The sequence below is a fragment of the Macaca thibetana genome, chromosome 13, assembly GCF_024542745.1.
Source record: "Macaca thibetana thibetana isolate TM-01 chromosome 13, ASM2454274v1, whole genome shotgun sequence".
Taxonomy (NCBI): domain Eukaryota; kingdom Metazoa; phylum Chordata; class Mammalia; order Primates; family Cercopithecidae; genus Macaca; species Macaca thibetana.
Genome location: NC_065590.1, coordinates 33,102,569 through 33,117,584, shown reverse-complemented (window position 1 = coordinate 33,117,584; position 15,016 = coordinate 33,102,569). Strand labels below are relative to the sequence as shown.

The 15,016-nt window shown below is 45.0% G+C and overlaps 1 protein-coding gene across 2 annotated transcripts in view; it reads left to right on the top strand.

The window, feature by feature from the left end:
* DGUOK (deoxyguanosine kinase) overlaps window positions 1-15,016 on the top strand; it is a 74,355-nt gene that overhangs the window by 57,016 nt on the left and 2,323 nt on the right. For both annotated transcript variants that reach the window (XM_050754512.1, XM_050754513.1), the window contains 2 exons: window positions 4,464-4,651; window positions 8,344-8,491. In XM_050754512.1, coding sequence (XP_050610469.1) covers window positions 4,464-4,651; window positions 8,344-8,491 — 336 coding nt within the window. The remainder of the gene's footprint in view (window positions 1-4,463; window positions 4,652-8,343; window positions 8,492-15,016) is intronic.

Below are 15,016 nucleotides of genomic sequence, written 5' to 3'. Positions count from 1 at the left end.
AGATGGAGTCTCGCTCTGTTACCCAGGCTGGAGTGCAGTGGCCAGATCTCAGCTCACTGCAAGCTCCGCCTCCCAGATTCCCGCCATTCTCCTTCCTCAGCCTCCCAAGTAGCTGGGACTACAGGCACCCGCCACCTCGCCCAGCTAGTTTTTTTGCATTTTTTAGTAGAGACGGGGTTTCACTGTGTTAGCCAGGATGGTCTCGATCTCCTGACCTCATGATCCGCCCGTCTCGGCCTCCCAAAGTGCTGGGATTACAGGCTTGAGCCACCGTGCCCGGCCGAGGTTTTTCTTTTTTAATCTCTTAGTATTAGTCATAGATTTAATAATGGTACCATCCTCACATTTCTAGAATGAACTTTTTTTTTTGTCATGATGTACTATTCCATTAATTTGGTAATGTGTTGTTTGGAATTTTGCATGTATATTTATTTATACAGTTGGTTGGTATTATTATTTGTGTGTATGGTGATTTTTGTTTGTTTTGTCTTTTGGGTTCTTTTTAGGCAGGGTCTCCCTCTGTCACCCAGGCTGGAGTGCAGTGGCATGATCATAGCTCACTGCAGCCTTGAAGTCCTGGACTCAGGTATCTTCCTACCTCAGTCTCTTGGGTAGTTGGGACTATAGGTGCATACCACTGTCCCCGTCTACTTAAAAAAATTTTTTTTTTGTAGAGATAGGGTCTCACTTTGCTGCCCAGGCTGGTCTCGAACTCCTGGGGACTCAAGCAATCTTTCCACCTCAGATTCCCAAGGTGTTGGGACCACAGGTGTGAGCTGTGATGCCTGGCCCATGTGTAGTTTGTGACAGGTTTTACCATCAATGTTATGAAAATAAATGGAGAAATTTTTCTTCTTTTATAGCATGGGAATGATCTATTCCTTGAAGGTATGATAGAAATCATCCTTAAGATTATATGGATTCAGTGCTGTTTGAGGGGAATCATTATTGGACAACTGTTTTCTGCCTCAGTTATTCATGGGGTTTTTTGTTTTTTTGGTTTTTTTTTAGATGGAGTTTTCGCTCCTGTTGCCCAGGCTGGAGTGCAATGGTGCGATCTCGGCTCATTGCAACCTCTACCTCCCGGGTTCAGGCGATTCTCCTGCCTCAGCCTCCCAAGTAGCTGGGATTACAGGCATGCGCCACCATGCCCAGCTAATTTTGTATTTTTAGTAGTGACAGGCTTTCACCATGTTGGCCAGACTGATCTCGAACCCCTGACCTCAGGCGATTTGCCTGCTTTGGCCTCCCAAAGTGCTGGGATTACAGGCATGAGCCACCATGTCTGGCCCCTAGGGAGAATTTCTTAAGCTGATACTCTTTTCTCTTTTTTTAAAGAGTCTTACTTTGTCACCCAGGCTGGAATGCAGTGGCCCTATTATAGCTCATGGCACCATCGCTTCTCAGCCTTTTGGCTAAGATCAAGTGTATAGCTCACTGCAGCATTGAACTCCTGGGCTCAAGCAAATCCTTCCACCTCAGCCTGCAGAATAGCTGGGACTACGGGCATGCACCACTATGCCCAGGTAATTAAAAAATTTTTTTTGTACAGACAGTCTCGCTATGTTGCCCAAGTTGGTCTTGAACTCTTGGCCTCAAGCGGTCCTCCTGCCTTGACCCCCCAAAGTGCTGGGATTACAGGTGTGAGCCCCCATACCTAGCCCTTAAAGTGATACTCTGTAAGGATCTTCTTTTTTTTTTTTTTTTGAGACGGAGTCTCGCTCTGTCGCCCGGGCTGGAGTGCAGTGGCCGGATCTCAGCTCACTGCAAGCTCCGCCTCCGGGGTTTACGCCATTCTCCTGCCTCAGCCTCCCGAGTAGCTGGGACTACAGGCGCCCGCCATCTCGCCCGGCTAGTTTTTTGTATTTTTTAGTAGAGACGGGGTTTCACCGTGTTCTCCAGGATGGTCTCGATCTCCTGACCTCGTGATCCACCCATCTCGGCCTCCCAAAGTGCTGGGATTACAGGCTTGAGCCACCGCGCCCGGCCTCTGTAAGGATCTTCTAATTCACTAATTAGGTTTACTGCATTATATAGTCTGCTAGTTACCATCTTCATTATCTTCATTGGGTGTTTTACTTTGGCAATTGCATTTTTCAACTCTAAGAAAGTTCTTTTCTTATTCCTCCTTTTTTATGACAGCCTATTCTTGTTTTATCAGCAAGGCAGTATCTTTTGTTTTCTCCTGTTTCTACATACAGTGTGTGAATTGTGCTGCAGGCCCATGGCTGCTCCCTACCATCTCTAGTGATACCACAGAGACTCTAGGAGACTCAAATTTGTCCTCCTACTTCTACCCCAACTCTTAGTCAGGAGCCATGTGTGAGGCTAGTATGTGTGGGCTTGTGGGGTCAGAAGGAGGGAAATCCCAAAAATACTTCCAAGTTAAATGTTTTTCTGGTCCACTCTGCTCTATATGTGTTGCTCTTGCTGAAGCCTTTCAAAGGGCTAGGACCCTTCTTCGGAATCTAAGAGTGCTTTTTAGCCAAATTGGACTACTTACTGTTGTTTAATCTTTTTTCTCCTCCTGTACTGTTGTCTCTACCTGAAGTGCAGTCTTTTTAATTTCCATTTCCATCTGTGAAAATTCTACTCATCAGTTACTTCCCAGCTTAATGCCACTTTCTTTCAGAAACTCCCTGAGATTCCTTCCACCATCAGTAATCATCCCTTCATCACATGTTCTGCCTTACATTCCAGCTTTGTATATCCTCATCACCCTCTTCCTTTTTGCATTGTGAGCTCTTTGAGTTCAAGAACTGTCTTGTTCACCTTTAGATGGAGGGTGTTGGAATGACGAGGTTAGAGGAAGCCAGGTTTGAATCCCTTCAGCATTTATTCACCATGAAACCTTGCACAAGTAAGTTACTTCACCTCTGAGTGGATTTTCCCCTCTGGAAAAGGGGCATTACAGCAGTACCTACCTCATGAAGCCGTTTTGAAGATTAAATGAGATAACATACCACAGTAAAGGTTAAAATAAATGTTAATTCCTTTTCTCTACCCTTACGGTACCCTGTCCATGTAGCGTGTCATCCACACAGGCCTTCAGTTAATGGCGATTGAATGAAAAATACAGCTCCAAAGTGCTTTTGTACAAAACTCACTTTTGCATTGTTGAGTCAATGGCAGATCCAGAAAAGAATCTGGGGTCGGGCATGGTGGCTCATGCCTGTAATTCCAGCACTTTGGGAGGGCAAAACGGGTGGATCACCTGAGGTCAGGAGTTTGAGACCAGCCTGGCCAACATGGTGAAACCCCGTCTCTACTAAAACTACAAAAATTAGCTTGTCATGGTGGCGGGCGCTTGTGATCCCAGCCACTCAGGAGGCTGAGGTAGGAGAATCACTTGAACTCGGCTGGGATGGGGAGGGGGGCGGAGATTGCAGTGAGCCGGGTGGTTGCAGTGAGCTGGGAGGTTGCAGTGAGCTGAGATTGCGCCACTGCACTGCAGCCTGGGTGGCAGAGCGAGACTCTGTCTCAAAAAAAAAAAAAGAATCCGGGGCTGCTGAACATCCCACACTTGTGCCCACTTGCACATGCTGAGCAAGTGAAATGTTTTAATTATGTTTCATAAAGTCTCTAGAATTAAGTAGGGTTTTGTTTTTATTTGTTTTAACAAACAAATTGTAGTCCTTTTATGAAAGATACAGAATTCTATTTGGTGGTTGATTGGTTGGATTTTCAAATAAGCAGTTGCTTTCTGGTTTGCCTTGACATTTTATAAACAAATAGCTGGCCGGGCGCGGTGGCTCAAGCCTGTAATCCCAGCACTTTGGGAGGCCGAGATGGGCGGATCACGAGGTCAGGAGATCGAGACCATCCTGGCTAACACAGTGAAACCCCGTCTCTACTAAGAAATACAAAAAAAATAGCCGGGCGAGGTGGCAGCGCCTGTAGTCCCAGCTACTCGGGAGGCTGAGGCTGGAGAATGGCGTGAACCCGGGAGGCGGAGCTTGCAGTGAGCTGAGATCCGGCCACTGCACTCCAGCCTGGGCTACAGAGCGAGACTCCGTCTCAAAAAAAAAAAAAAACAAATAGCTACAGATGGAACTCAAAAGAGAGGCAACATAGTGTTATAGTGGAAAGATTTGATTCAAAGTTAAATTTTAGATGGTTGTTGACTGTTAACTCCTCCCTAGACAGACTTCACAAATCCCCCAATCAGTGATCGTGTTAATTCTGTATATGGTTCTTCCTCTGCTTTTGCTATATTGAAGTGGCATGTCATCTCCCTTTAGAGAGTCTTGTTTAATAGGTAGGAAAATCTCATCCCTGATTATGAAATTTTGACTAAACTGGGGATCTGATTCTACCTTTTTGGTGGAAGAAAACTTTTATAATTCCTTGTTTCGTTGATTATTAAACCTGTTTGGGGAGGTAGGGGTGTATGTGGAGGGGTGTACTCCGTGGAGTAAATACGCTTTCTAGGAAATTCTCTTTTTTTTTTCATCTCCCTCTAGGCCTGCACTGCCCAAAGTCTTGGAAACTTGCTGGATATGATGTACCGGGAGCCAGCACGATGGTCCTACACATTCCAGACATTTTCCTTTTTGAGCCGCCTGAAAGTACAGCTGGAGCCCTTCCCTGAGAAACTCTTACAGGCCAGGAAGCCAGTACAGATCTTTGAGAGGTCTGTGTACAGTGACAGGTAAAATGCCAAGCCCTCCACTAGTCACAAGCCCCATGCTCAGTGCTGCCTGTTTGATCTTGCACAGATCCTGCACTGCTCTGGTCACTGATAATTATACTTTGAAAAATTGTCTTCTTTTTTAGAGACAACACTATACAGATTTGTCCAGAATTGTACTTGTACCAAATTGTCATCTATGTCAAGAAAGGAAATTGTGTTTTTCATCAACTGAATGCTTTGAATTTCTTACATTGCTACTGATTATCTTATGTTTCCTTCTTTTCTGGCATGGAGCGAGCTGGTAGCCACCTATTGTAACCATCACATGCTAAAAGGCACAGAATAGACACTGAAGTAGCAGTGTCTATTCTAAGAAATCAAATGATTCAGTGGTTGGTTATCCCCTTTAAAAAAAAAGCAGACAAAATTAAAATTTGTGTTCCTAAAAATGATATAAGAGATATTTTCAGCCTTTTTTTTATTCTTCAAGAAAGGATGCTTAGGCAGAAATAGCACATTTTGTGAAACTGGCTTCTGTCTCAGATTTAGCCCTTTTTGACCCCTTCTGCTGTGAGAGGGCTTCTTGCTGGCCAGAGTCTAGTGGACATCAGTGCCTGTGTCAGATCAGGGATGGGCATCATCCTGACCACCTGAGGGAGTGAGATGTGAAGTCACTTTTAATGCAGGCTAGCAGCAGCCTGGGAAGTGAGCCCATCTGCTCCACAAGAGCTAGGCCGTGCAGGCTCCAGAATGCCTGGCTCTGCCGCAGAGACCAGGCTGTGACTTGAGGTTAAGCCGCCTAGAGACAAAGTCAGGATGGCTTGATCTGGACACTGCTGGGGTTTTTCTTATCTGAAGCCTATGAATGACCAGTGTCAGTGTGAAATGGTGCTTTCAAGCAAAATGATCTTTCTTAAGGCTCTTTGAATTACCAAAATGGAAAGTGGTACATTTTCATTGTCACTGCTGAAGATGCTCAGTTGGTTACTCTTTTAATTCCGAATTAGACAAACTAGTTCTATTTCTTAGTGCTTCCAGAAAGCCTCCTAGAAGAAAAAAATAAGGGTACTTTTGTAAATGACAAATGATTTTTCTGACTTTACCCTAAAATCTTGGAAGATACATAAAACAAACTCTATAGGCTATCCATTCCTTCTTTACGTACCCCGAGAGAGCCTACTTTTTATAAAAGCTAAATATGTGAATTACATATGGCTGGGCTATAGGTTTTACTTCTTTTTCAGCTGTTGGGTATGCCACGTGCCTGTTTTCCTCTCTTTTCTCCCAAGCCATGCCTCTCGGACTCAGAAGTTGAATTACATATAACCACATGGGTTGCTTGGAAACATAGTCTTTATTTCTAGTCCCTTCATGAAGTAGGCATGTGAGACCCTCAGAGGAAAAGAGAGAAGTAGAAACACTTTGTTAATTAGAAATGCATTAAGAAGCTACATGGATCTTAACCTTTGCTTGTAAAGGAAGAGGTAAGAATTGATTACACTGTGGGCATACAACATTCCAGGTGCTATCTTCACTGAGGGCATTTTTGAGACAGAAAGGAAAACTAATTACAAGTTCCAATCCTGAGGGTAATTTAGACTTTCTTCACTCGCACAGATTTATTGGATGCCTTCCGTGTTGAAGCACCAAGGCTGGCCCTGGGGCTGCAACAGTGAATAAGGCAGACCCAGTCCCTGCCTAACAGGGACTGAACACATGCTCACGTGTGTGGTATTTGTTCCAAAGGAGGAACACAGGTTATCTGGGAGAGTTGATTATAGGGAGGAGGAAATCTTAGTCTTTTCTGTTTGAGTTAAAGGAAACATTAGCATATGATTTTGGAGCAGAGACCCTGACTCCTAGATCCTTATGCCCTGTTCTGTCCTACAGCCCCTGCATTCAGTCTGCAGTACTTCCCTCCCACTCAGCACCACACCCTTCTACCCCTCACCCCATCACCACCAAGAGCTTTGAAGAAATAAAGGAAGTGCTCTTTCTCAAGAAAGCCAAGAACCCCTTTCATAGGGCTTATTAGCAAATCTTTAATTTCTCTTTTTAGGATCCTTTTTGTTTTGTTTTAAGACAGAGTCTCGCTCTGTCACCCAGGCTGGAATGCAGTGGTATAATCTTAGCTCACTACAACCTCCGCTTCCTGGGTTCAAGCAATTCTCGTGCCTCAGTCTCCTGAGTAGCTGGGATTACAGGGACACGCCATCATGACTGGCTAATTTTTGTGTTTTTAGTAGAGACGGGGTTTCACCATGTTGGCCAGGCTGGTCTCAAACTCCTGGCCTCAGGTGATCCGCCCGCCTCAGCCTCCAAAAGTGCTGGGATTACAGGTGCGAGCCACAGTGCATGGCCACTTTATAGGATCTTAATTTCATCTTCTAGTTATCTGTGGAGAACTCAAAAATATTTTGAGTTTAAAATGTTACCCTTTTCTTTGTTCTCATCAACTAGACTATGGCTAAACCATTCCAGACTGGGAAAGTTTACTTTTGGAGTTTCTAAGTTAGCTTCTTCATAGCCTAACAAAAAGCAGTTATAATAATAACTAAGATATCTAGAATACCATGTGCCAGTCACTATTCTAAGCACTTTATGAGGATTATTACAAGACATCATAATAACGGGCTGAGAGGATTTAGGTGACTTGCCTGAGGTTACATAGCTAGTGAATGTTTCAGCCAGGATCAGACCCTGGAATGTTATTCTGAGGTATTCCCTTAATGGTGACACTCACAGCCTTGCAGTCTGCACTTTCCTGAGCCATCATATACAAGGGTTCTGAATTTTATTTTCTCCGAGGTGGCCAGTTGCTGAAGTGGCCATTTGCTGAGCATTACCTTGAAAACTGGAGTACCTTGTTTAGGATGCAAATTGTGTTTTGTATTAAAATGCCTGAGGTTTGAAAGCAGAATTGATCCCTGGTTTGTCTGAAGCCATGGTTTGTATTTAGCTCTGATTTCCTGTTTACCAGATGCTCTTTTGGTTGTAGAAATAAGCAGGGGGCAAAGCTGGTTTGATTATTAGCTTTAGCTTTCTTTTACCTGAACTAGAAACTCAGCAGCAGAGGAAGCAAGCAAGCAAGAGCTCATATGCACTTTGCAGGAGAGTCTGCTTTCTTGGTAATACTGAAATTAGTGGGAAATGCATTTTCTGCTCCATAGAGGACACCACATAAAAACTATTTGTTCTGCATGTCTCAGCTAGACAAAAGGATGGCTCAGTACCCTGGAGAGTCAGAAGTCCTCAGTCCTTGTATGAAATTGAGTGGGTGGATTTACACTGGATTCACTTGTTTATTTGTTTTGGGCCTTGCTATAATAATAATAAGGAAATCTCAAAAGTTCAAGTTTACATATATTTGCTGTATGTTCTGACTGATTTCTAGCAGAGAAAATTGTTAGGGACCAATGATACTATCTTCTGTCCCTTTTCTTCCAGTGAATCAATCCATCTGGAAAGGTGTGATTTCAGCCTCCAAAGTCTAGATCCTATTTCCCATCTTAGTTATTGAGCAGGGAGGGAGATATGGGTTAAGAATTCAGATTTCTTAAGGATTGATGAGGAGCTCGAAAGGTTAAGTGGTTTGAACAGACATGGAACAAGTTGGTTATTGATTTTTCTGCTTCTCTCTCTCTCTCTGGTGCCTTTCATTCCATTTCCCATTCTCCTCCCCTCCCCATTCCCATCCCACTTCCAACCAGGTATATCTTTGCAAAGAATCTTTTTGAAAATGGTTCCCTCAGTGACATCGAGTGGCATATCTATCAGGACTGGCATTCTTTTCTCCTGTGGGAGTTTGCCAGCCGGCTCACATTACATGGCTTCATCTACCTCCAGGCTTCTCCCCAGGTAACACCGAACCTAAAACCTTAGACTTTAGGGCCATATGAAACCTAAGAAGTAACATTCTCCAAGCCCCTGATTTTCTGGTTGGAGAAATTAGAGCGTAGACATTACCTGCAGCACGGAGAGCAGTGGGGGACACCCTCCTGTCCCAGCGTTGAGCACCCTGTTCCCCGCTGGCTTCGTGTAGCAGAGTGCTAAAGCCATTGACTGTGCATAAAAGGATCGCTGTTGATGTAGCAACAACAGAGCAAATCGAGCATCATCTTTATCACTTAGGGTTTGCAGGTGGGACGCTCTGACCTGTAGCCACTTGCCTCAGCTCCTCCTTCACTCTGACTGGGTCATCAGAGTATGTAGTCTTGATAGTTTCCTGAGTAAGATGTGAGGAGGAAGAGGAGGAGAATTTTCTCACCTCATCATGATACTGCCCTAATTTATGGCCCTTTTTTGAACCCTGGTGCCATTGGGAAGGCAAGATGGACTATAGTAGTTCCATTCTGTGACTCTCAGGCTGGTGCCATCCTGCATGCAGTAGGATGATGTCATGGCAGGAGCACCAGAGTCTCTGGAGGCTGAAGTGAGCTGTGGCTTCTGGTGACTGGAGTGACCTTGGGCAGCCCCTGGAGACCATTCCACTGGAGAGATCCTTGCCTGTAAAATCCACTGGCTCGATCTAGATGATCTCTAAGGGCTCTTCTGGAGTGGGATTCTGAGTCAAGGTGAGAGGTTTTTTTTTTTTCAGAGATATATCGCTCTCAGCTTTTGAGACATACATCCAATATATAGTCAAATGCCAGATAGACCACATACTGTTAGAAGGAAGGAAAGCTGTCTCCAAGCTAGAGGCTGTGCTTTTTAGAGATGGAACTGAGACTTGTGGGCAGAAAGGAGCCTGAGAACAGACTGAGCAGAACCAGAGGATGAGTGGGAGAGCTCCCATCACAGAGCCTCGCACCAGCCAACGAGGAGAGGACTGGAAAGAAGGCTCTTGCCTTAAGGTGGCAACCAGGAAAAAAGAGGCCCTTGAATGTGACTGGGACCAGATATTGGGGATCTTTGTGTTGAGAGTTTTTGGACATTTTGAGGCAAAAGCTAGATCATAGGAGGGAATAAGAGATTCTACAGAAATAAGGGTTAAAGTTTAAAATGAAACTGGGCTGGGTGCAGTGGCTCACGCTTACCATCCCAGTATTTTGGGAGGCTGGTATGGGAGGATCACTTAAGACCAGGAGTTCAAGACCAGCCTAGGCAATATAGTGTGAGTCCATCTCTACAAAAAAGTTTAAAAATTAGCCGAGTGTGGTTATGTGTGCCTGTGGTTTTAGCTATTGGGGAGGTGAGACAGGAGGGTCACCTAAGTCCAGGAGCTCGAGGCTACAGTGAGCTGTGATCGTGCCACTATGCTCCAGCCCAGGTGACAGAGTAAGAACTTGTTTCTAAAATAAAATAAAACTGAACTAAAGATTCAGTGAGGCCAGAGGGCTAATAACCTTCCATGGAAAGAAGCACACTAAAGTTAGATGCATTGATTGCAAGTTGACCAGGTGGGTCATGTTTATGTGACTTCTTTCAGTAGTCTTCATTGCCTGAGAACCGGAGTAGAAGAAGGGGATTATACTTTAGGGGTAGAGATTAGTGTCAGCGATTATGGGGAAACGAGTCCCCTCTCAGAGAGGGCAGTTTGAAGTGTCAAAGTGTAGGGTTCATGTTGAGAGAGAAGTCCTGAGCCCCAGGAAGGTTTGTGGCCTGGGCCAAAGAGGAGTGAGAGTGCTGTGAGGTTGGACTGAGTCAAGATCCTGGTTGGAATTTGAAGAGGTGACAGGTTTCCTATGGGAGTCTTGGGATGGCTGGACTGAAAGAAGCAGGAGGTTGAGGAGCTGAGCATTAGGAGAAGTGAGAATGCTGACTTAACCTTTTCCAAGAGAACAGAACTTCAGCACAATCAGCTCAGTGCCTTGAAGCCAGCACTGGGGAGGAGTGAGAGAGGAAGTGGAGTGACTCATTCCTGGGAGTAAAATGGGGCTACTTGGGCCAGCTGAAGAGGCTCTTGTTTCTGGGGAGTGGAAGTTGGACCCAGCAGGGAGAACAAGAAAGTCTTAATTGCTTTTCTTCTTTGTGCACTCTGAATGACCTTGTAATAGAATGCCTGAAACTGGTTAATTTATAAAGAGGCTTATTTTGGCTCACAGTTATGGAGACTGGGAAGTCCAAATTGTGCAGCCTTAACTTCCAGTGAGGACCTCCTGCTACCTCATCACGTGATGAGGTGGAAGGGAACAGGCATGTGCAAAAGGGGCAAGACGGGAGGAGCAGCCTTGCTTTATAACATCCTGCTCTTATGGCAGCTGGTCCAGTCCCACAAGAGTGAGAACTCACTCTGGCGAGAATTAACCCAGTCCCAAGAGAGTGGCATTAATCTGTCTTAACAACCTAATCACCTCTTAAAGGCCCCACCTGTCAACACTACCACACTAAGGACCAAATTTCCAACACATGAATTCTGGGGGATACACTCAAACCATAGCAAATGGTGATGATGATGATGATGATGATCGCGCCTGTAATCCCAGCACTTTGTAATGATGATGATGATGCTCATCATCATCGTCGTCGTCACTTGGGGGCAGATCTGCCTTTTTGGAGAGGCTAATTGAAATATTTCAGCTGGAGTAGAATGAGAAGAGTTGAAGAATTATTGCAACTTAATGGCAGAAAAGAAAAATAACTTATCCATTTCGAGATTAGATGGGGATTTTAATGCTGTTTTGATGGCATTAGTTCTAGAGATGCAGGAATGCCTATATTTCTTCCCTGAAGTCACACTTGACCTCTTCTGTGAAGTTCAGAGGTAACTGTGCCCAAGGGAAGAACAGAATACAAGTTGACATGTCACTATGTAAAAAACTGTGCAGGTGCCCAATCTTCTAGTTCAGAGCCCTAGTGAATACTGAGTTTCGAGCATGTCAAATGGACTTCGTAGGTCCTTCTGCTCCTTTCTACCTATTCTTCCCTATCTTCTTTTTTTCTGAGATGGAGTCTTGCTCTGTCGCCCAGGCTGGAGTGCAGTGGCACGATCTCGGCTCACTGCAAGCTCCCCTTCCTGGGTTCACGCCATTCTCCTGCCTCAGCCTCCCAAGTAGCTAGGACTACAGGCGCCCGTCACCACGCCCAACTAATTTTGTGTATTTGTAGTAGAGACGGGGTTTCACCGTGTTAGCCAGGATGGTCTCAATCTCCTGACCTCGTAATCCATCCGCCTCGGCCTCCCAAAGTACTGGGATTACAGGCGTGAGCCACCGCGCCCGGCCCCCTAACTTCTTAAAAGCAAGCAAGCTAGGCCAGACCGGACCAGGCAGGTGCAGTGGCTCACGCCTGCAATGCCAGCACTCTGGGAGACCAGGGTGTGAGGACTGCTTGAGCCCAGGAGTTTAAGACCCACCTGAGTAACATAGTGAGAGCCCCCTGCCCTCTACGAAAAATTTAAAAATTAGCCAAGCATGGTGGTGTGTCTGTATTCCCAGCTACTCAGCAGGCTGAGGTGGGATATTACTTGAGCCTGGGAGATTGAGGCTGCAGTGAGTCATGATTGCACCACTGCATTTCAGCCTAGGCCACAAAGCAAGACCTTGTCCCAAATAAATAAATAAAACTTTAAAAAAAAAAAAAAGCAAGTCAGGCTGGGTACGGTGACTCATTCATGCCTGTAATCCCAGCACTTTTGGGAGGCTGAGATGGGAGGATTGCTTGAGGCCAGGAGCTCAAGAGCAGCATGGTCAACATAGGGAGACCCCACCTCTAAAAATTAAAAAAAAAAAAAAGCAAGCTAACAATTTTAAAACTCAGAAGAGAAATGGCCAGGCCTCAGTGTTCCTACCCAGCCCCATGGAATCAAGAAGAGAGTGCAGCTGATCAGTGTACATCAAAAAGCCAGGCCCTGCCTGGGACCGGCACAGCATGGGGATAGCATGCAGGAGGTGCATGGGGACAAATGGCACCTGGGTTTGGGCTTGAGAGGCATAGTGAAAAGACCCACTAGCAGTCACTTTCCATTTCCTGTCTCTGACTCCAAGCAATCAGAACAGCAGTTCTTCTTCCTGGGTGGGGCGGGTTAAGAAGACCAGTACAGGGTCTCTCCTCTGCCACTTGTAGCTACACTATCTTTCCTGTGCACATGCAGGTGTGTCTTCCTCATGAGGACTGAGATGAAGAGGGGCCAGATTAAAGCACTGTTTGCACGGGATTTTTAAAAATAGAATTTGTTATAACCGTATCAGTAAAGCAAGAGTGTTATGCTAAATGCTCATAGTAGGAGTTTGCTTTGACTTCTTTTTTTTTTCCCCCTCAATACTGCCACCAGTTAAGACTTAGACTTCTAAGGGAAATCCATTTGCTCTGTTAAGGAAATTAATAGTAAATAGAGATATGTTAGCCTATTTTAATAGATCAATGTTAATGTCAGTGTTTGTCTGCAAGCAGTGAATGAATAATTAGCTTTCCTAAAAAGAATTGTTCTGCCTTTCTATGTGTACTTGGAAGCATAAAGCCACATTTAAAAATAAAATTGTTTTCATGAATCAGACATTTTTTTTCTCAGAAAGGAAAATTAGATAGCTTTGCTATGCTTAGAAATCCTATAGCTACCTTTCCGGTGGGAATATAAATTGGTTAACCGGGCCGGGCGCGGTGGCTCAAGCCTGTAATCCCAGCACTTTGGGAGGCCGAGACGGGCGGATCACGAGGTCAGGAGATCGAGACCATCCTGGCTAACCCAGTGAAACCCCGTCTCTACAAAAAATACAAAAAACTAGCCGGGCGAAGTGGCGAGCGCCTGTAGTCCCAGCTACTCAGGAGGCTGAGGCAGGAGAATGGCGTAAACCCGGGAGGCGGAGCTTGCAGTGAGCCGAGATCCGGACACTGCACTCCAGCCTGGGCGGCAGAGCAAGACTCCGTCTCAAAAATAAATAAATAAATTGGTTAACCTCTAAGGAGGCAGTCTGGCAGTATATAATTGCAAATGCATATACCTTTTGATCATTAATGAAATTTGTTTCTATAATTTTATTTCCTTAGAGAAAAGGTAAGAGAGAAACAGCAAAGACTCCCAAGTCTTTGGGATTATTGTGTACTACATTTGGAAATTAAGTTTTCATTTCTTAAGTTATTGAAAGAGGGAAGTCCTGGCCCGGGCACAGTGGCTCACGCCTGTAATCCCAGCACTTTGGGGGGCCAAGGCAGGCAGATCACGAGGTCAAGAGATCGAGACCATCCTGGCCAACATGGTGAAACCTCATCTCTACTAAAAATACAAAAAATTAGTTGGGTGTGGTGGCGCCCACCTATAGTCCCAGCTACTCAAGAGGCTGAGGCAAGAGAATCGCTTGAACCTAGGAGGCGGAGGTTGCAATAAGCTGAGATCGCGCCACTGCACTCCAGCCTGGCAACAGAACGAGACTCTGTCTCAAAAAAATAAAATAAGAGGGAAGTTCTAAATCAGTGGGTTAATCCATCTATTCTTCCAGGACAGATGATATTGAATAATGAAATGTTTGTCAAGCAGAGAGAAGCCCGAAAATAATTCAGTCAAAACAAACACTTGGAGCAAAAATTTTGAGATGTAAAAGAACCTGGCCTGTTCCCCAGGAAAGAGGTCAAATCTGGCTAAAGCAGTGAGTCCAGGGGAAGAGCTAAGGCAGTTGAGAAGTAGGAGGGGTAGCTCTGTGTGACAGGTAAGGAAGATGTCATTTTCTGAGCCAGTGTGCATCAAACTTCACTACCAGATGAATGCAAAATAGAATTATGCACACTCTGCAGAGCAGTGGGGGAGGAGAGTTAGTCTCAAGCCTCACTTGTTTTTCTACTTCTTTGTTTTATCTTTGACCTGTGCAGATTTTACATTCTATTCCTGAGTGAATGTTTGGTATGATATGAAAGCTATTTCAAATGAACTAACATTTTATAAATGCAGTGCTACTCATACATACTGCTTTGAACCCTGGGACTATGGCTGTAGGTGGTAAAGAGCCTGTGAAGTATTTTCAGCAAGGAAAGTCATGTCATTATATTGCTGTGCTACCGAAGGGTGGAGTGAAGGGTACAAACTGGAAGAAAGGAACAGCTTTTGCCAGGAGCTCAATACGACTTACCTTAGTTACCTGTGGATGGGTAGACAGTGAGGAAATAGAAGCCCACAAAGATTGCACTGCTGGTACCTGATGAAGGCAGGAATTTACTCCTGGACTTTCTGACCTTAAGGCCTGTACTCTGTCCATATACTTCCCTGCCTCTGGGAGGCAAAATCAGAAGGCTTCTGCCTTAATCCAGGTGAGAGGTAATGAGGACCCGACAAGGGCAGAGGTGAGAAGACAGGCAAGGAGAGAACTATCTAGTGAGATGAAAGAGAATTGAGTGACTTTCCAGATATAGTAGGGAGAAGGAAGAACAAGGAAAATTCCAGGTCCATGGCTTGGATGACTGGATGGATGATGTTTGCCATTAACCAATTTAGGATACTCCAGAGGAAGGGCAGGT